The sequence below is a fragment of the Amblyomma americanum genome, chromosome 1 (genome assembly GCF_052857255.1).
Source record: "Amblyomma americanum isolate KBUSLIRL-KWMA chromosome 1, ASM5285725v1, whole genome shotgun sequence".
Taxonomy (NCBI): domain Eukaryota; kingdom Metazoa; phylum Arthropoda; class Arachnida; order Ixodida; family Ixodidae; genus Amblyomma; species Amblyomma americanum.
This window is the reverse complement of record NC_135497.1, coordinates 332,553,026-332,571,640: the sequence shown is the minus strand read 5'-3', so window position 1 is coordinate 332,571,640 and position 18,615 is coordinate 332,553,026. Positions and strand designations below refer to the sequence as shown.

The 18,615-nt window shown below is 45.1% G+C and overlaps 1 protein-coding gene across 1 annotated transcript in view; it reads left to right on the top strand.

Moving 5' to 3' along the window:
• Window positions 1–385: 385 nt before the first annotated feature.
• LOC144099366 (cholesterol 7-desaturase nvd-like) overlaps window positions 386–18,615 on the top strand; it is a 33,183-nt gene continuing 14,953 nt past the window's right edge. Inside the window, exons 1-3 of the mRNA XM_077632602.1 lie at window positions 386–590; window positions 5,919–6,042; window positions 7,494–7,682. Of these exons, the coding sequence (XP_077488728.1) occupies window positions 411–590; window positions 5,919–6,042; window positions 7,494–7,682 (493 nt within the window). The 5' untranslated portion in view covers window positions 386–410. The remainder of the gene's footprint in view (window positions 591–5,918; window positions 6,043–7,493; window positions 7,683–18,615) is intronic.

Here is an 18,615-nt window from a genome sequence, read left to right as displayed (position 1 = left end):
CGCAGGTCTTGAAATCCACCCTGGGGTTCCTAAAGACACGGTTGTGCAAAATCCTAGTCGAGTGCTACTTGCGGTTCGAGTAGGGAAGACGCACGAGGCAATAAAGTAAAAATCAAAGATTCCTTGTTAAGCAGCACAGAAAAGGCATTAGGAATTTCACTTCTTAACCCACCACGGCTGCTCCACGTCCCGTGGGTGTACGGTGCCAAAGTTAGCCCCAGTTATCACCATAGTGCCAGGGCCGGAAGACGGCGCCGGTTCGGCAAGACCCCCTCAGACATGGCGCATGCCGGTGGTTACGCCTTTCGGAGCCTCTCCGCCGCAACGATTGTTATCGCTGACGAAAGGGGCAGCTGCCACTGTCGCGGTGCGGTCAGTCGAGGCGGTTGTTGAGGTCTAGGCGATGCGCCATGGACAGCTCTGCGTCATTCGGAAGGAACTCCGACCGGGGCGACAGGATGAGCCGCGGAAGCGCCAGCTCCCTGGACCGTTTCCACCCGTTTGCTGCTGCTGCTCCTGCCGTAGCCACAGTGTTCGTGGTCACACTGTTTTGCCTCAAGCGCAGCAAAGCGGCCAAGAGTTCCAGGAAGGTACGTACTCGTAATTTTGGGACAGTAGTAGCCGGAACGGCATTTTAGCCTGATTTTGGAGCCTCTCTATGGTGCCGGGTGCACAGCCGGTATCTGCAAGGCTGTGGGCGCGCGCACGATGGTCACACACTGAGCTGCCAAGGCTCGTTACGAGTAATTTACCGCTGGTGTCAACCTTGGAATAGTTGGTAGTGATACACTACATTACAATGCTTCGCTTAAACCAATAAGCGAACGACATTGCTTGAAGTACTTGCCGAACGTTCACCGTAGTCTTTTGAGGTCGTGCACATTTAATGCATTTTGAACATTGGTGCTAAAATCCTTAAACATTGGACCAAAGAACCAAGGCTGAAGTTTCTTCATGGTAGTCTTTTTTCCTTTCGGTTTTATTTTTTTTTTTGGGGGGGGGGGAGGGGAGGGTGAGCACTACAAACATTCTTGTAAGGTCAGAATTGAAATGAGAACATCTGACTCCTATTTCCGGGCAAAACCATGAAACTGAAAGGGCGAAAAAGTGTCGCAACTTTGTAACAAACAATCCAGCGTCCGAAAACATCTTAGGAGCGCTAACTTATTATTCTAGAGAAATAAATAAATAGCAGCCAGATTGATAACTGTCATCTCTCAAATTATCTAAACATCTAAATAACTATCTCTCAAATTATAAAAAAATAATCTAAACAGAGAATCACCTTCTAAACATTTGTTTCCTCAGTAGAGAAGGCATGACATGTGCTCTCTGTGAAAAGTCTACAGGCCGCAAACGTAGTAGTCGCCAGAACGTGAGGTGGAGGTGTAGCGGCGATGCTTGGGCCTTCGAGGCTCATGAGTTCTCTCATTGCGTGCAGCCCTAGAACCCCAGATGCGACACGAAGATCCGCGCTTACGACCTGGAGATAGTTGCGGTAATTTCCGCGATGTACGGAATTTCTTTTTACATGGAAGTACAAGAGCGACTCAGAAAAAGGGCGAGATTTGCTGTATTGCTGAGCTAACCATCTGAGTTGGATAATTTAGGTTTATATTTAAACGCTGACAATAGGGTGTTCTGCAGGAAATGCTCAAAGTGAACGTTTTGGCTACCCACATTACCAATAACGCTGGAAACGAAAGCGGAAATACCGCAATGCGCCCCGCTTCGTATTCTGACGCAAGCACTAAGTGTTACGGAACCGAAGATAGTGTGCAAGCATAAGAACATTCCTGCCTTAGTTTTGCGGAATTTTATAGGTCATCATGCTACATATGGATCCTCGGAGTATTTTATAGCTTGTGAGTCCTTCAGTTTGAGCGACCACTTAGACATGCGCAGTCTTTTTATGAAACCCAGATTCATGAGCTTATGATATGCATTTAAATGGCTGTGAATGTAGAAAAACAAAGCCCGTGCACTTATAACAAGAATTATGTTCTCAGACGTCAGAGCCGATTAATTTAAACCAACTAGAAAAATAAGTGTTCTAAATGTTTGCAGAGATGCGTACCGTCGGCTGCAAAGTTTCTTTCCTTGACTGAACTTCTTTGTCATTCTGCTACAAGTCTAATTTTTACAAATGTGAGCTCGAAAACTCAGGCCTCGGCACTCACATGAAAAAGGCAAAAAAACCTTTAACACATTGACGAAGTTGTTACAGCAGGAGTTAGCAGGAGCAGCTAACTTTCAAAATGAATATTACTGGCAGCGCGAAGGCCACAAGTGGCCGCGCGCACACAAAGAAGAAACTTAACGCGTGCGCGTCCTAATGCCGTTGAAGAGCAATGTTTCTTCCCAAACGATTAGCTGATGCCTCAGTGGTGCAGTCCGCTCGTTCCTTATTTATAAAAGATGTCTATAATCTAAGAACGGGTGCCGCGGCTCATGCTCCTGACTCCTGTTGTACATTTACTCTACAGTAGCTTGCAAGATTTGTTGGGGCAGTCGTGGCAATGCATGTACAAATAACCATCTCTAGGCTGTTTCACATTAGGCTTGTGTTTATTGGGGCTATCATTCCTGCATTTTACGGTATGCTCAATGTACTCCTTCCTTGCCGCATGTCACTGGAAACAGGTACGCCACCCTTCTGCGCACTTAACGCACTGTTTGAGATGCGCCTTCTTCCACTCCTTTGTGCGGCTGAAGAACGGGATCGTCGCCCTGCGCAACTTTGACAGCTTGTTTTGGGAAGAAAAAAGCAATGTCCCACTTGCTCTAATCGCAGCCCTCTTGAGCCTGTGTGATATAAAATGCGTGTACGGAATTATCGCTCCCTACAGATTTCGTCCTGTGGACCGCATGGAATGGCTCTGGCGGATCTTTCTTAATAAGTCTTCTGCAACTGAAACAAGCACTTCCTTGGGGGAACCCGCGGAAAGCAGGTGATTAGCTTACTCCTCAAGACTAGCTTCCGTCAAGAGGGGACAAGACTTAATGGCGGCGTTGATGAAGCCCAAGTTCGTTTTAGCTCTCTTCGCAAGATTCTAACGGGATAATGAGTATGAAATAAGTGGTTTGTGATTCTAAAATCCAGAAACTGCAATATATTTTCAACCGGTACCTCGTTCGTAAAGTGTACTGGTTTAATAGTCTGCGTGAAAAAGCTTAAAAGGGATGCAAGGCCTCGTTCAACGCTAAACGATAGCTATTGATAATGAAAATTACAAATCAGCAAATACAGTAACCGCAAAAATATTGAAATCTTCTATTTGGCAAGAGAACGTCCTGTTACAGTAAGCCAAAGCTAAATCACTAAGACCCGCAGCTGTGCAGAGCCTGATACAGACACCGCGTTTTTGCAAAAACAAGCCTTGATGACATTCCGCATATGTAGAGTACAGATAAAAATGTAGAAATTCCATGAACCCTGCCACTGGCACACCTGCAGTGTTCTAAAACGTCTTCGCTGATTTGCTTTATAGAAGATGTCGAACAAACTAGCCAAAGAAACAGCTTTGTTGAGCCTCTTTTTTCCCATCATGATATGAAAGTGAAGTAAGGATACTGGCTAGGTTTCGTATAGAGTACTATAAATCACCCATTAACTCGCCTAGCTAGCGTCGACTTCGGAGAATTAAAAAAAATACTGCCAAACATTAAAAATAGAGGACTAAAGTCAGCTCTATGCTGAGAGTAGGCCTTGGTGCGAACTTATCACGTACTAACGAAACACTGCCAGATTCCAAGGGCCGCCATACTGCGCGCAGCTTACGTGCTGAAGCAATTTCTTGCACTCATTCCTGGGCCACTTACTTATCACCGAATTATTTATGGTATTTCCAGATTATCACAGCGCCAACTCCTAGTTTCTTTGGTTTCACGTTGTCGCTGTCGTAATCTTGTCCGCATGCCCAATTCGGCAGCATGAAGATGGCCACATGTGGAGACATATACGAAAGTTGACGGAATTGCATATATATATATATATATATATATATATATATATATATATATATATATATATATATATACATATATATATATATATATATATATATATATATATATATATATATATATATATATATATATATATATATATATATATATATATATATAATCACCAAAAATTGAAGAAACATAACAGGATTTAATTCACGACGTTTAGGCTGGAGGACCAGCCTATTTCGAGTGTCAAACCGAAACGTCGTGAATTAAATCCTGTTATGTTTCTTCAATTTTTGGTGATTTTATATTATATTGACCAAATCAGCTGCCAGAAATCACTTTTAGTATATATATATATATATATATATATATATATATATATATATATATATATATATATATATATATATATATATATATATATATATATATATATATATATATATATATATATATGTGTGTGTGTGTGTGTGTGTGTGTGTGTGTGTGTGTGTGTGTGTGTGTGTGTGTGTGTGTGTGTGTGTGTGTGTGTATATATTCTATCAGGCAAAAAAGGCGAATGAAAAGTAGTATTGCTAGGCTTTGCCCACGAGTGAACAAAAGCTGTTATAGCTTTGGTTTAGCTATATAGAGCCCTGCATTCTGCCGTGGAACCACACACAGCTTACGCATACCTACGCCTCCCTCGCAACCTCCTCCTTCCACAGCAGCAACCCTCTGGATTCTTCCTGTGGGCGCCACCTTCGGGTTTGGCATTCCTCCGCTCTCGCCATAACTTCACGAATCACAAGCCACTAAGTCACCCGTCGCCTACCACCCTCTTTCTCTCTTCCCTCTCGCACTTGTCCACTCTCTCCTCTCTCCTAAACACTGAGTTGGGGATTAGCCCTCTCTACTATGTCACCTGTCCAGAGTAGCCGGTAGCTTACACCTGCCACCTCTTTGACTGGGGGCAAGGCACGTCTCGCGATTTCTGATTACCCTCAACTTGGATGCTCTGTAGCCGCTTTTTCAAATGTCACGAAAACCGCCCATCGAACTATAGGACGTACGACGAAGCGATTCAAATGCGTGTCCCTGGTACACCGAAGACATTAATAGTGACCCAGCGTGCCTCCCACGGTCACGCCGCAGAGTTTCTTTTGTAAACATGAGTTTCTCCTGCGAACGGTTCGTTTTCGAGCTTGTTGTGCCCTATTGTCACTCCACGCTCCTTCACTGCCGCGTGATGATATTTTGTTGGTGGATTTGTTCGTGGTGGGTTCGTGGTGGTGGGAGGAAAAGTGCAATTACGGTCTTGCTCACGGAGCACAGTGCGTGCCAAAGCAACGCTGCCGGCTACCAGGCACTCTGTGGTAATGTGTACCAGGTTAATTTCGGTAGGTTGGGCGAACATCAATTAAAATCTAGGCACGTGGATGTATCTGCATTTTGCCTCCATGCAAATGCGGCAGCCGTGGCTGTGATCGCGCCTTCGAACTCGTGATGCTGCAGCAGTCTAACTCTATATCCACTACCCCCCCACCCCTCCCGGACGGTCGCATGGCGTTGCATTTCAGATGACCCCTTTTATTTCTTTTTATTTCGCTTTAGCCCACGAGAACTATATATGCACTTCGGGGTGCCTGCAGGGTTGTTTTGCGGTATAGTTGCCCAACGTATCAAATGGCAGCTTATGCCTCAGCAGTTCCGCATTGCCGGTTAACGCATTATTGAAAAGGATCTCGAACCCACTTTCGCACAAAGCGATTGTTCTGCAGAGTACTCGGTCCTAATTTTTGACGTTTGGGTTGGCGATGCCTCTCCCAAGCTCCGCACTGTAAAGCTGTTCTGTTGACAACCTCGGAGGAGTCTGACGGGTAGGCCAAGAAGTTCCGCGGACTAAACGTGAAATTACGTACTTCTTTGCTTCGAAAAAGAAGAGAATATGCACTGAATATACTGCAACCAATCTCTTCTAGGCCTTGCACACACGAGCGGCACGAGCGTTCAGAAATGTGCCGCCCGTATTCCCGAACGGATGGATCCCAATAATAGAGTCACAAGAACTTCAGGCAGGACAAGTAAAGGCTCTCAGTGTTATAGGTGAGTCGCGTTTACGGATCTCCATTTAAAAGCTGGTATACAGTGATTGGCTCTGCAGGTTCGGTGGTAGCGCAGTAGAAGAAAGAGGACTTTTCGCTTGGTGTCTTAAGCTCAGTTGATGGCTGTATCTCTTTTCTTTTGATTTCTTACCTTTTTGTGATGCTATGCCATGATTTGCAAGAAACGCTTTTTATTTGTGTAAAGGGCTCAAATTTAGCCTTAATTCTAGTTGTTTTTCTTTCTTCGTTGTTGTAACTTTTTATGCTGTCCTTTTATTTTTAGATAATCTGCCAAAGATCCTTATGTTCGGAACTTTTATTAGCCATGCTCTCGATCTGTTATTACTTGGGACCGGGCCTAATCAGGCTGCTCTCACACAGCTTTGACCCATTACTTCTTTGCCTTCAGAGATTAAATAAAAATGAATGTTCGATTACTCGTTTCCGCAGGGTGATAAAGAGGGTTAGAAACGTCGCGTTCAGCTGATTCTAGAACCTGTGAAGCAGACCTCTCCGTTCAAAAATAATTTTATTTATTTTTATAAATTGTAGGCTGGCATGAAACTATGGCAGGAGGAGATAAAAATGCACAAACGGATGGTAACAACCACCAGCATATGAGTTACAACGAATGCACAAGGAAACGCGCAGTAAAAGCCCATCAGCTGCAAATCGCAGAACCTAAAAACCCTTTCAAAGGCAGAGCACAAGTAGACTCAGGAAAAGAGTGCCAACTTTCTGTAGTATGCAGAAAATAACTTTATTTGAACAAGTCAGTACGAGGACTGAAAGGTGAAATGTTTATTTCGCGGTAGTTCGTCGTAACTGTTTAGAAAATTTTAAATAGTTGCCAATTGATAGGAATTGCGAAAAAATAAAAAAATAATTAACATGTTCAAGGGCTTAAACATTCAATGAGACGACGGGATGAAAGTGGGGTATGCCACATATCAAACAGATGAGAAGGCGAAAAATCTGTCATATCAGGAAAATGCAAAACGTACCGCCTTTTTTTACCGATTCCGATTTTTTAAAATCCACAAGCCAACGGCGATTCCAAGCGACGCAAAGAGATCGGGGTTTTTTAAAGTATGTATCTTGGTATCCAGTGGAGCAACACGCATAGCGCAATGCAAGTATCCGATCCTTTGAAGAGTTTCGTTAGAAATCAGATGGATCTGTTCAGACCAAGACATGTAGTTGCGTAAAGCTAAACGCATACGGATCGGAACGAAATGTTAAACGTGCGATTACATATTCATCTTTAAATGTGCGCCCTCAGACTTCAAAAACTTGGCTCCGGTAAAAGCAACTAAAAATAGTGCTAGTATTTGAGTGCACACGCTTAGAATAAGCGACTATTTTCTCAACAACTTAGTTCCCCAGCGATAGGGCAAGCTGCTTGAACTAAGAGCACTAGCGCTTCACTTAGGTTCTTCTTCTTCGTTAAAGGACAGGAACTCGTGGCCTTCCGAACCGAGGACGGGGTGGCCCACGTGATGGACGCCTACTGCCCGCATCTGGGCGCCCACCTGGGCGTCATGGGCCGCGTGGTGGGAGACTGCATCGAGTGCCCCTTCCACGGGTGGCGGTTCCAGGCGGATACAGGGGCATGCGCGCATGTGCCTTACGCCGTGAAAGGCAAGTAGCTAGATTGTTTGAGAGCAACCTCCATTGAAGTAGTATGTGGATGATTGCTTTCAAGTTTACAGATTTTTATTTTCGAAACTGTGAGAGATACGTCGCTGTGGTCTTCGCAGGTGGATTGTATAGCAAGGTGAACATTAATGTAAGTGATAAAGCCCAATAATTAGATGACTAATTAACAAAATAACTAATCAACTCTTTTATTTTGAATTTTGGAGGCCAAAGTTATATTACGAAATTCAAGGCCGTCGACAACGAAGGTGAGCCCACTTTTCAACTTTTCTTAACCGGCAATGCATTTCGGCCCCGCCGCGGTGGCTCAGTGGTTAGGGCGCTCGACTACTGAACCGAAGTTCCCGGGTTCGAACCCGACCGCGGCGGCTGCGTTTTTATGGAGGAAAAACGGTAAGGCGCCCGTGTGCTGTGCGATGTCAGTGCACGTTAAAGATCCCCAGGTGGTCGAAATTATTCCGGAGCCCTCCACTACGGCACCTCTTCTTCCTTTCTTCTTTCACTCCCTCCTTTATCCCTTCCCTTACGGCGCGGTTCAGGTGTCCAACGATATATGAGACAGATACTGCGCCATTTCCTTTCCCCCCAAAAACCAATTATTTATTATTTATTTATGCATTTCGAAATATGAACGTCAAAACAGGCATTTGAAAGCTCGTTTAATTGACTTTCCCGCATTGAGGTTTAGAAAATGACGTCACTGCGCGTTGTATCATTTTCGAAACGAAGTGAACGTCTACGGCATCCAACACACCAACGGCGTCTGTATTTGATGGACAATGAATGTTAGTGACGCCGTTTAATAAATAATTCATGCCAGAAAGCTAACTTAACGAGCTTTCTAATTCTTGTTTTTGACATCCAGTATTTCCAATCACATTGCCGATTAAGAAATTTTAAAAGCAGGGATCATCTTCATTGTTTGACGCCCTTCAGTTTCGCAATATAACCTTCTCCAGCAGAGTCAAAATATTAAAGTTGGTTCGCTTGGTTTAGCTTATTAATCGTCTGATTGTTGATACATATCAGGCACATAATATCTGCCTTGCTGTACAGTTCAGCTGAAAAGATCACACTGACGTATCTCTCACAGTTTATAAAATTAACATCTGTTAAGGTTTAGAAAAAAATTCCCCTGCAAGCGTGACAACTGCCAGAATATATGCAGCTTTAAACTCCAGTAATGAGAGCCTCAATGCAGGTAAGCATGAGTTTAGGATAGTTCACAAGCCAGCACCACCTAAACAACAAGGATTGAGTGTTTCCTCCTGTCCACTGTATTGACGGCGTAGGATTTAACTGGGTTGTCGTTGGTCGAATATTAAAAGGAGCCAGAGCTCGGGCTAAAAGTAGCCAAAAGCACCCATGCCATTCAATTTAGCACCATATTTATAGCCAAATAGAACAGAAGCAATATTATGAATACAGTTGTTATTAAAGAACAACAGAAGATAGCATTTTGAACCAATGCAACATACAAAATGAAGAGTACGAAATTTTGGCCTTTTTGCTTGGTCTTCAAGACTCAGGTACTCTGTAAATAAATAAATGAATTATTAGATGCTCAGTGCGCGTATATAGTGATCTTTCGGGAGGAACTTTATCACATTGTTGCCAACAACCCAGTAGGACGTTGAAGCTGTTTTGCCTAGAAGCCGTAGACTGAACTTGATTTGTGGAGCTGCCATACGGCAGCCCGCCTTCATCTTGTTTCGCATTTGTTTTTACAGCGAAAGTTGCAATAGCTCTCTACGAGTCATTTAGTACAAGCCATTTTACAACGGCAGCCGTGTAACGCGTTATGCGTAACGCGTTAGGTAGACACCACCACCACGTACCTGAAAGCGCGATTGTGGTGTTCTCTTGCCCAGGGAGCCAGTTATGCTCCGTTCCTTTCCTTAAAACAAACGGAGTCTAAAGCCTCCGTTAGTTTTGGGCACAAGAAAGGCGCATAACTGCCTCGATTTCACCGCGAGAATGAGGTGCCCGCTGACCAATGTGCAAGTTATGCGCATTTCCTTTCCTCAAAACCAGCGCAGGGCTTATAGATTGCGAAAAAGACAGCACTGAGAACTAGACTATTTACTTCGTGCAAGCGGGCCCTGGAGTCCGTGAAGTGTGCTGGAACGCGATTGAACCGGAGACCGCAAGCGGAACAAGACCTAGTAGGGACATGGGTGATAGAGACGCCAAACAAGGCAATCGCCTGTGAAACGTCAAAATGGCTTACCACTGCAGACCTCTCGGCCGCTGTCATTCAACTTTCACTTATTAATGGGTGAAGCTGGTCATATTAGAATTAATATTTTTTTCCAGATTAACACTGGAGAACACGTGCTCAGCATGAACGTTAGAAACTTGAACGGGCAAAATGTTCAGTGTGCCTTGCGCCAGGTGTGGAAAAGGGAATTTTCCGAAAACGTGTTTGTAAGATCTGGCCGCTGCATGCCATAAACTAAAGCATGACGTGTGATCAAGTTCACGCTATTGTTTGCAGTTGCCGTATTTTTGACTCCAGCTCGATGGACGAATATCCCAAAAACTGCAGCAGCAGCTTCAGTATGCCTTCAAGGCTCTTAACGCTTTCTACGTCGTCAGGATTGGTGCCATGCCTCCTCCGAAGTGGAGACAAGGCATTGGGAAGCCGCTGCTGGAGTTCTATCGGCATTTGCCTCAAGAAATGAAAGCGGCTCTCTCTCACGGCCCCTTGGGCTAGAGAAATCTTTCTGATGAAACACCGCTCAACTCCGGGGTTGGTTGAGCGGTGTTTTCGGCGCCGAACACGGACGATGCTTGCAACGATTGCCGAAGCGTGTGCCAAACTTTCAAACAATGGTTTTCGTCTAACTGGCGCATGAAGACCTATCTTTCAGTTAATTATTTTTGCCTTTTTTGTAATTGAAGTTGTAATTACAAACATTAGTTGCAGTAACGAACATCAACATATTTTGGGAGTGCGGAGGGAAGGATAAAAGTATTGCTGGCATTTCGGAAATTTCTCCATTACATGAGATACGAACATCCAGCACTTGGCGAGCACACGAAAAAAGTGACGAGTGGCACAGCGTTGCACAGTTGGAAAATTGCAGCCAAGGTTACTTTCGGAACAGCACCACACATCAAGCACTCAAATGGGAAGTGTGGGTTCCAATTCCCCTGCATTGGTAATTAGAAGATTTTTAGTCGGTGATATAAACTGTCGATCAATGAATATACAGAAGGAGGTTCCAGAGCAGGATGCCTGTATGGGGACCTCCTATCGGTAGTTATAAGAAGTCAAATGCAATCAAGAAAACCACAGCAGCTCACAGTGGAAGGACGGAAAAGTATGATCAGAAATAAAGAAAGCAAGAACCGAATAATGCGACTTATAAAGTATCGCCAAGAAAATTCCGGTATGTCCACAGAATGAGAATATAGTTTTACGCTTAACAATTCCCAAGGATGCTGAAAGTTCAATGCCAGTAGAAAGCTAGTTCCAAACTAACAGTGCAGTAAAAAGACTGGTTTATCTGCCATAATTAGTACGTGCTATTGGGAACAAGTAGCAGTTATTCGTGGCAAATCTAGTTGAATTGTTAAGGAGCTCGTAATTGTCTAACAAATTGATTGGTAAATGATTCCTTACAACTTTAAATAGAACGGTTCAAAGTAATATGCGATTGTCATGAAGAAGTGGAAATGCACTGCTTTGTGGCATAAATATCATGATAAAAATGCCATGATTTTGTAAATGTTGTAAATGACCTAGGTGATTTTCGTAAGTATTTCACCATGAGATATGCAGAAGGTATGCAGCTGTGAATTAAAGCGAAATAGAGGGAGCGAAATGTTTCTCGAGAAAAATAGTGCAGTGCTTTCAGCAGCACACGGATGCCATATGCGCATTTTGTTTTAAGTGCGCTATATGTTTTACGAGCTTCAAATGGGATTCGAGGGCGACCCCAAGAAATGTACAATGGTTGACCGCCTGTATGAGATTAGTAGAAATGTTAATTACAGACACTTTTGGCAAAACCCTATGACCTGAAGAGAACGTAAGTTATTTCGCAGGTATCTATAGACCAGATTCTTTTACCCTCGCACGCAGGCTGCGGGAGCACTCCTACTCTCGACACCAGTCGCCATCTCTCGGTGCGCGCGGAACGTTGGACTGGTGGCGAGTCGCGCCGGCGGCGCGTAGAATGTGTGTTTACGTGTTCTTCGCTTCCGTCGCTGATGCGCTCTATCATATGACGTATGTGGATGTGTGCTGTGCATCACTACTCAGATTTCCCCAGGCCGTTCTACGGTTATCTGACACACATTGTTACACACATATCCGAGGGTAGTCAACCAAGTAGGGTGCGGAATCGAAGCAGGTACTTACACGCACATTTTCAGCTGGCGTGTCCTTTGTCGCCGTGTTTTACGTACGCTTCCATCTATTATAATTTTATGCATCGGGATGTATATTTATTGATTTGACTCGATGGAGCAGTGATGTGCAAGCTGTAACGGGATCGGCCAGCTGCAGACCGAAGGTTGTCCAGGCGAAGCGCGTGTTTTCGATCAGCAGTACGTCTTCGACATCCGTGCGCTGAGCTTGCTATTGTTCCTGTTAAACACATTTCGTGCACGGGGATGCAAGCACGACCGCTACCAATTTAAGTTGTTATTTCCGCATGTATCTCAGAGGTATCCGCGGGGTAAAGGGCTGACCGTAGCATTTCTCTGCTGCTGATACCTACCTGAATCACAGCGATATATACACATGAGCACAGACCTTTGGGCTAGTTGGTGCATTGCAGTCATGTACAAGCGCAGAACAAACAGGGACGAAGGTGGTGTCCCATCCTTCTTTGTCCCTGTTTGTTCTGCGCTTGTACATGACTGATATATACACGATTTGATTACATTCTATGACGCTTGGCCAAACGGCTACGCGACGCTGTCACACGCGCCGAGAGCTTCCAAAGAAAATAAACGTGACTTCAGGCCGCAGAATTCGTGAAAGCTGGCCTCTCTGCTGATATTGATTGAATATTGAATAAATTAATCGAGAATACGTTTTTGTGCGCCAGGTAGCATAAATTATGACTAAAACTATTTTCTGTTAGCCCTGCCAGTCAGTTGAGCTCACAACGATAATCTGTTGAGGTAACTGGCGCACCACGTACGTAGCTGTCGACAAGAAAGGCCTTTTTGTTGTGGTGGGTTCTTTATGGCCGGCAGGAAGGATCAAGAGCGCATTGGAATTGAAATTGCATGCTAGCTGTGCGCATAATGCTTGATACCGACCAAAAAAGTTTTCTCCGTGATGGAGAATCAAGACGGTAGCGATATAAGCATGAGCGCGTGCTAAGCACCGGTACAAATAACGTGAATGCTGAACTAAATGTCGTAATTACCTCTTCACTTTTATCATTTTGATAACGTAAAGACTTCCTGTAACATAACCACGCTGTAGAAGTATGGTGGACAACGTTGTTTTAGCGTCCGAAGGGCAGTAAATTGCTGCTATACGCACGCGCGGCTGCGGAGCTGCCACAGCCCCGCAGTCCCCAATGAAACGCCCGCACCGCGGCGCGCCAGTCGGCGGAAAATGGCCGCGCCCGACAACGGCTAATGTACTAATAAACCAAGAATAAAAGCGGTCCAACTATGGAACATTAAGGGACGCCTGTATCTATAGCCAAATAATCGGAAAGCACGTTAGAGATACAAACCACTTGTATTCCAGATAAGTAGCTTCTAGTAAGGGTTGATGCCAGACCTAAGATGCCCATTCCTTAAAGTTTAACTAATAGAATAGGATGAATAATTGAGTCAAATGCCTTGTTTAAACCAAAGAATAATACACCAGCAAAGATTCCCTTATCAATAGCGGTCTTAATTTTGTCAGTAAAAGACAATAGAGTAAGGTTGGTAGAAAACCCCGGTCAAAATCCGATTTGATGTGCTGATAAAACGTTAAAATCTGAAAAGCACTTAGTCATGAGTCATTCAAAGCACTTTTCAATTGTCGTGCTAAGGAATGGTATATGAATATGTGACGATAGGTTGAAACAAGAGTTCTATCTCTTTTATTAAAGGTAGGTATAATCTTGGCTTTCTTTAACGAGACCATAAATACGCCAGTTTTAAAAGTCATGAAAATCAGTTGATGATTGGAAAAAACTGCTCAGCAATGAGATGAGCGATTCATTTATGTGCATTGGACGGATATAATCAAGACCTTCGCTGTATTTTTAATCCTAGAATTATCGTTAGCACTTTGTTAGGGGTTACAGCAAAAACAGAAAAAAATTACTGTGGGTTTCGCGGATATGATTGGCCAATCATGACGGCGCGACTTGATGTACTGTTCACAAAATGACGGTTGGGCATATTTGCTATGACTCAAGGTCGATCGCAAGTGAAGCCACTGGATGATTGGGTATGAGTCATTTGTAGAGCTTGCGAAGTGTTCAAAAATGTTTCGACAAGTTTCCGCTTCTGCTTCATATCTTTACCAGTTCCTTTGAGTTTTGAATCACTGTACTTTTTTAGCTTCTTTGAACAATTTAATCAGAGTATTGCAGTAAATAGTGTAGCGTGTTTTAAGCCCAAAATTGAAAGGGCGTGGCTTAGTTTTTTTTTTTGTAAAGGCTTTCTTTTTCCCTCATCGAGTTTAATAACCTGGTAGATAACCCACGGATTATGAGGAGCGGAGTACTTCTTCTGGCATTTCTTAATTTCAGCTGGCGTTCACACATTCCGCACCAATACAGTCGTACCTCGTTAATATGGACACTCCGGTTTCCGACCAGAGCAATCGATAAAGCGAGCCGCCCGCAATAACAAATCGTGAATAAAAATCAATTTTAAGAAAAAAAACGGTTCGTGATTAACGTCTGCTCTGCGCATAGTGGAGGACAGTGAAGAGGTAATTAGACAAAACCTTTGGAGCTCAAAGTGCGTTTGCCTGGTCGCCCTTTTTTTTTTAAATAATGTGATACAGTTTGAAGTGCCTATAGGCGTGTCATGGCATGATGACGTATCTCCTATTACAACACCTCACACTCATATAACAAGAAACCACTGGCATATACACTAGTTAACAAGAGCATAAGATATTTCAGTTTTTTTTATTTAACTTTTTTACTGCACTAAGGGTTACGCCCGATGTTAGTGGTAGTGGTGATGTCAGACTTTTAACGCAACCGCAACTAATTGTTATAACAATTTAAGCGACAATTTGTTATTGAAGAAAATTTATTGAAAATCGGCTTTCTGCGTTGCGTGAAGTTATCAGTGATTATATGTTTTTGGCTGCAAAATGAGGCAACAATTAAAAGAATTCCTTTTCAAAATAAAGTAATGAGTCAGTACTTCACACACAATCCTTTTCTAGCGATGACTGCTTGACTCCACCGCAGCAAGAAGCTGTCAGTGAACGTCTAGTATAAGTTTCTCCACTTTTGCTGTATCTTCTCAACTTTCTGCTCGGCGCCGCTCATTTTTTTTGTTCCTCTGACGATATGCGATGCTTATCCAAATCGATTCAATTGAAATAATCTCAGTAGCCTGGCTGGCCACTCTATAAAGTCCGTCTTCCTCTTCTATATCCAATTTTTCGAAAGCGCAGAAGAGCGCTTCGGGTCGTAATTCTGCTGAAAGACGTATCCAATTTACAGATTGTTGCATGCCTATGGCAGCATAACCTTTTCAAGGCGACAAACTCCACGAGTGGAGAATCAGCCGCGTAGCATTACGGTCCCGCCTCTGTGCTTTAACGTGCGAGGTTTATAACTTTCTCCATATAAATTACGTCCATATAAATCCCATCATTCCTGCACGAGAAGAACTTCGATTCGTCTGATGAAATCACTCTATTCCATTCGTCACGTATGAACACCGGGTTTGCCTTTTTTTTCACAGATGTGAAGTTTGGAGCCCGGGTCCTGTCGTTGAGTTTAGCACATTGCACATGACATCTTGCAGTTCATGGGGTTACTGTTAATCCTGATAACAGGGTCAAATCTTCCAAAATGTCGATAACAGTCAGTGTAGAGATTTTTAGGCGCGCGCAAACAGTGCTGTCTCGAGAACTTGTTTGGCTGTTCGGTCGTGGCTCCTGCCAAGATCGAGAAAGCAAACCTTCTCTGGAACTATCTCTTCAAAATTTTTGAAGGCACGGACTGTGCTACTCTGAAATCTAGTGAAAGCTGATGGTGCTTCATGCTATAGTTCTGGCCGCGGATAGTTTCTATTTGAATACATGTAGCCGCAGAATATGTCACCTGGAAATGACAGCAAGTTAATAATTCAAAACACACAGAAAATGAACGCAATGCGAATTCCAAAAAGACGAAAATAAAAAAAAAACGGCCTAAAGGCAAACAGGCCCCTAACAACTCCTGACGTAAGAAGCGGGCGTTATTGCATCATAATATATTCAGAAATTGCAAATAGGTTTTATGTCTGTGGTATTTAAAATTTATACGAACAAAGGAATATATTGTAATAAGGAACGTCTTGCCAAGCACAGCGTCACGAACAACCAGCGGTACAGTCCACGTACAGACCAGAGACAGCGGTCAGTCCAGAGCACGCACGAGGGACCGAGCGTTCGGCGCTTCTCGTCGTTGTCTTCGTTAAGCGCCAGCCTCTGAAGATTCCAAAGCCGAAGGCCAGTCTTATAATTTCCCCCGGGCGAAATGGCGCCATCCTGGCGGCATAAGGCGATGTGACGACGGCGGGGTCGTAATGTGGTTTGAGGCGGACCGTGTGTTCAATGGCGCGGCCTCGGCGACGATGATCAGGGATGGCGTAAGGGGTTCGATGAGGTAATTGACGTGGGACGTCTGCTGAAGAATACGGTAGGGTCCCTGGTACTTGCTAAGAAGTTTGGAGGAAAGGCCGGGACCTGAGGAGGGTACCCAGAGCCAGACCAAAGAGTCAGGAAGGTAAGCGGGAGGAAGTGCAGGGGGATCACGGGTGCTTTTCTGCTGCTGCTGGGTGTGAAAAGTGAAGGATTGGGCAAGCTGTCGGCATTTTTCGGCATAAGTTGCGGCTTGAGAAAGAGTCGTAAATTCGGAAGCATCAGGGCGGTAAGGTAGAATGGTGTCCATTGTGCAAGAAGGCTAACGGCCGTACAGGATAAAGTACGGAGAGAATCTGGTGGGGGCTTGAGCAGCGGAGTTATAAACGTATGTGGCAAACGGGAGAAAGCAGTCCCAGTTACAATGGTCAGAAGCAACATACATGGCCAGCATGTCGCCGAGGGTGTGATTAAAACGCTCAACCATGCCATTTATATCTGGGGATGGTAGGCGCAGCTGGTGCGGTGAACGACGTTGCATTCCTGAAGGAGAGCTTCTACAACTTCAGAGAGCAAGGCCGGACCTCTATCACTGAGTAGCTCTTTGGGCGCACCATGGCGAAGAATGATGCGATGGAGAATGAAGAATGCAATGTCGTGGGCTGTAGCGGATGGTAAAGGCGACGTTTCAGCATAGCGTGAAGGGTGGTCGATGGCAACGATGATCCAGCGGTTCCCAGTTGATGTGCTGGGAAGAGGGCCGTAGAGGTCGACGCCAACACGTTTGAAGGGCTGTACTGGGCAAGGCAGCGGCTGCATAGGAGCGGCGGGTCGGCGAGGTGGAAGTTTTCGGCGCTGGCATGCGGTGGAGGACTGAACGAGCTGGCGGACATAACGGGCCATGACACGCCAGTAGCACCGCTGTCGTAGACGGGTGCAAGTCTTCAAGAATCCGGCATGGGCACACTGGGGATCATCGTAGTAGGAAGAGCAAATGAAGGAGCGCAGATGTGTAGGAATGACGAGAAGCCACTTCCTACCATCCGGGAGGTAGTTGCGGAGGTAAAGAAGCTCGTCTCGGATGGCAAAAAGGTGGGACTGACGACGGAGAGCACGGGAAGGAGGTCGAGACGATTGGCTCGATAAGAGATCTAAGAGGCAAGTTATCCATGGGTCTTTGCGTTGCTCGGAAGCCATATCAGTGGACTCAAACGTCAAAGAAGGCAGAGCGGATATACAAGGCACTGCCTCAGATGCCACAGGTGAACGTGAGAGGGCATCAGCATCGGCATGTTTGCGGCCGGAACGATAGATATCGCGAATGTCGTACTCATGGAGTCGCAGAGCCCAGCGCGCCAGTCGACCTGAAGGATCTTTCAAACAGGACAACCACCAGAGGGCGTGGTGATCGGTGACAACGTCAAAAGGGCGCCCGTACAGGTAGGGGCGAAATTTGACGATCGGCCAAAGGATGAGTAAACACTCCTTCTCGGTGACAAAATAGTTGGCTTCAGCTTTTGTGAGTGTCCGGCTAGCGTAAGCGACAACGTATTCGTCAAAGCCTTGCTTACGCTGAGCGAGTACTGCACCGAGGCCGACACCGCTGGCATTGGTGCGGAGTTGCGTCGGAGAGTGAGGGTCGAAGTGACGCAGAATTGGTGGAGTGGTCAGGAGGCGATGGAGTGTCGTAAACGTTTAATCACACGCTGGCGACCAGGCCGAAAGGTCGTGGCGGGAAAGGAGCTTGGCCAGGGGGCCGATGATAGTGGCGAAATTGCGGACAAAGCGGCGGAAGTAGGAAGAGAGGCCGACGAAGCTGCGGAGGTCTTTTACAGAAGTGGGCTTCGGAAATTCGGCCACAGCTCGCAACCTGGCCGGGTTCGGGAAAACGCCGTCTTTCGACACACACGTCCGAGAATGGTGAGCTGCCGAGCTCCGAAGCGGCACTTTTTCAAATTGAGTTGGAGGCCAGCGTCGGCCAGACAGCGAAGGACAGTCTCGAGGCGCTGGAGGCGAGATGTAAAGTCCGGGGAAAAGATCACAACGTCATCTAGGTAACAAAGGCATGTGTGCCATTTGAGCCCTCGGAGTATGTTGTCCATCCTGCGCTCGAATGTGGCGGGTGCATTG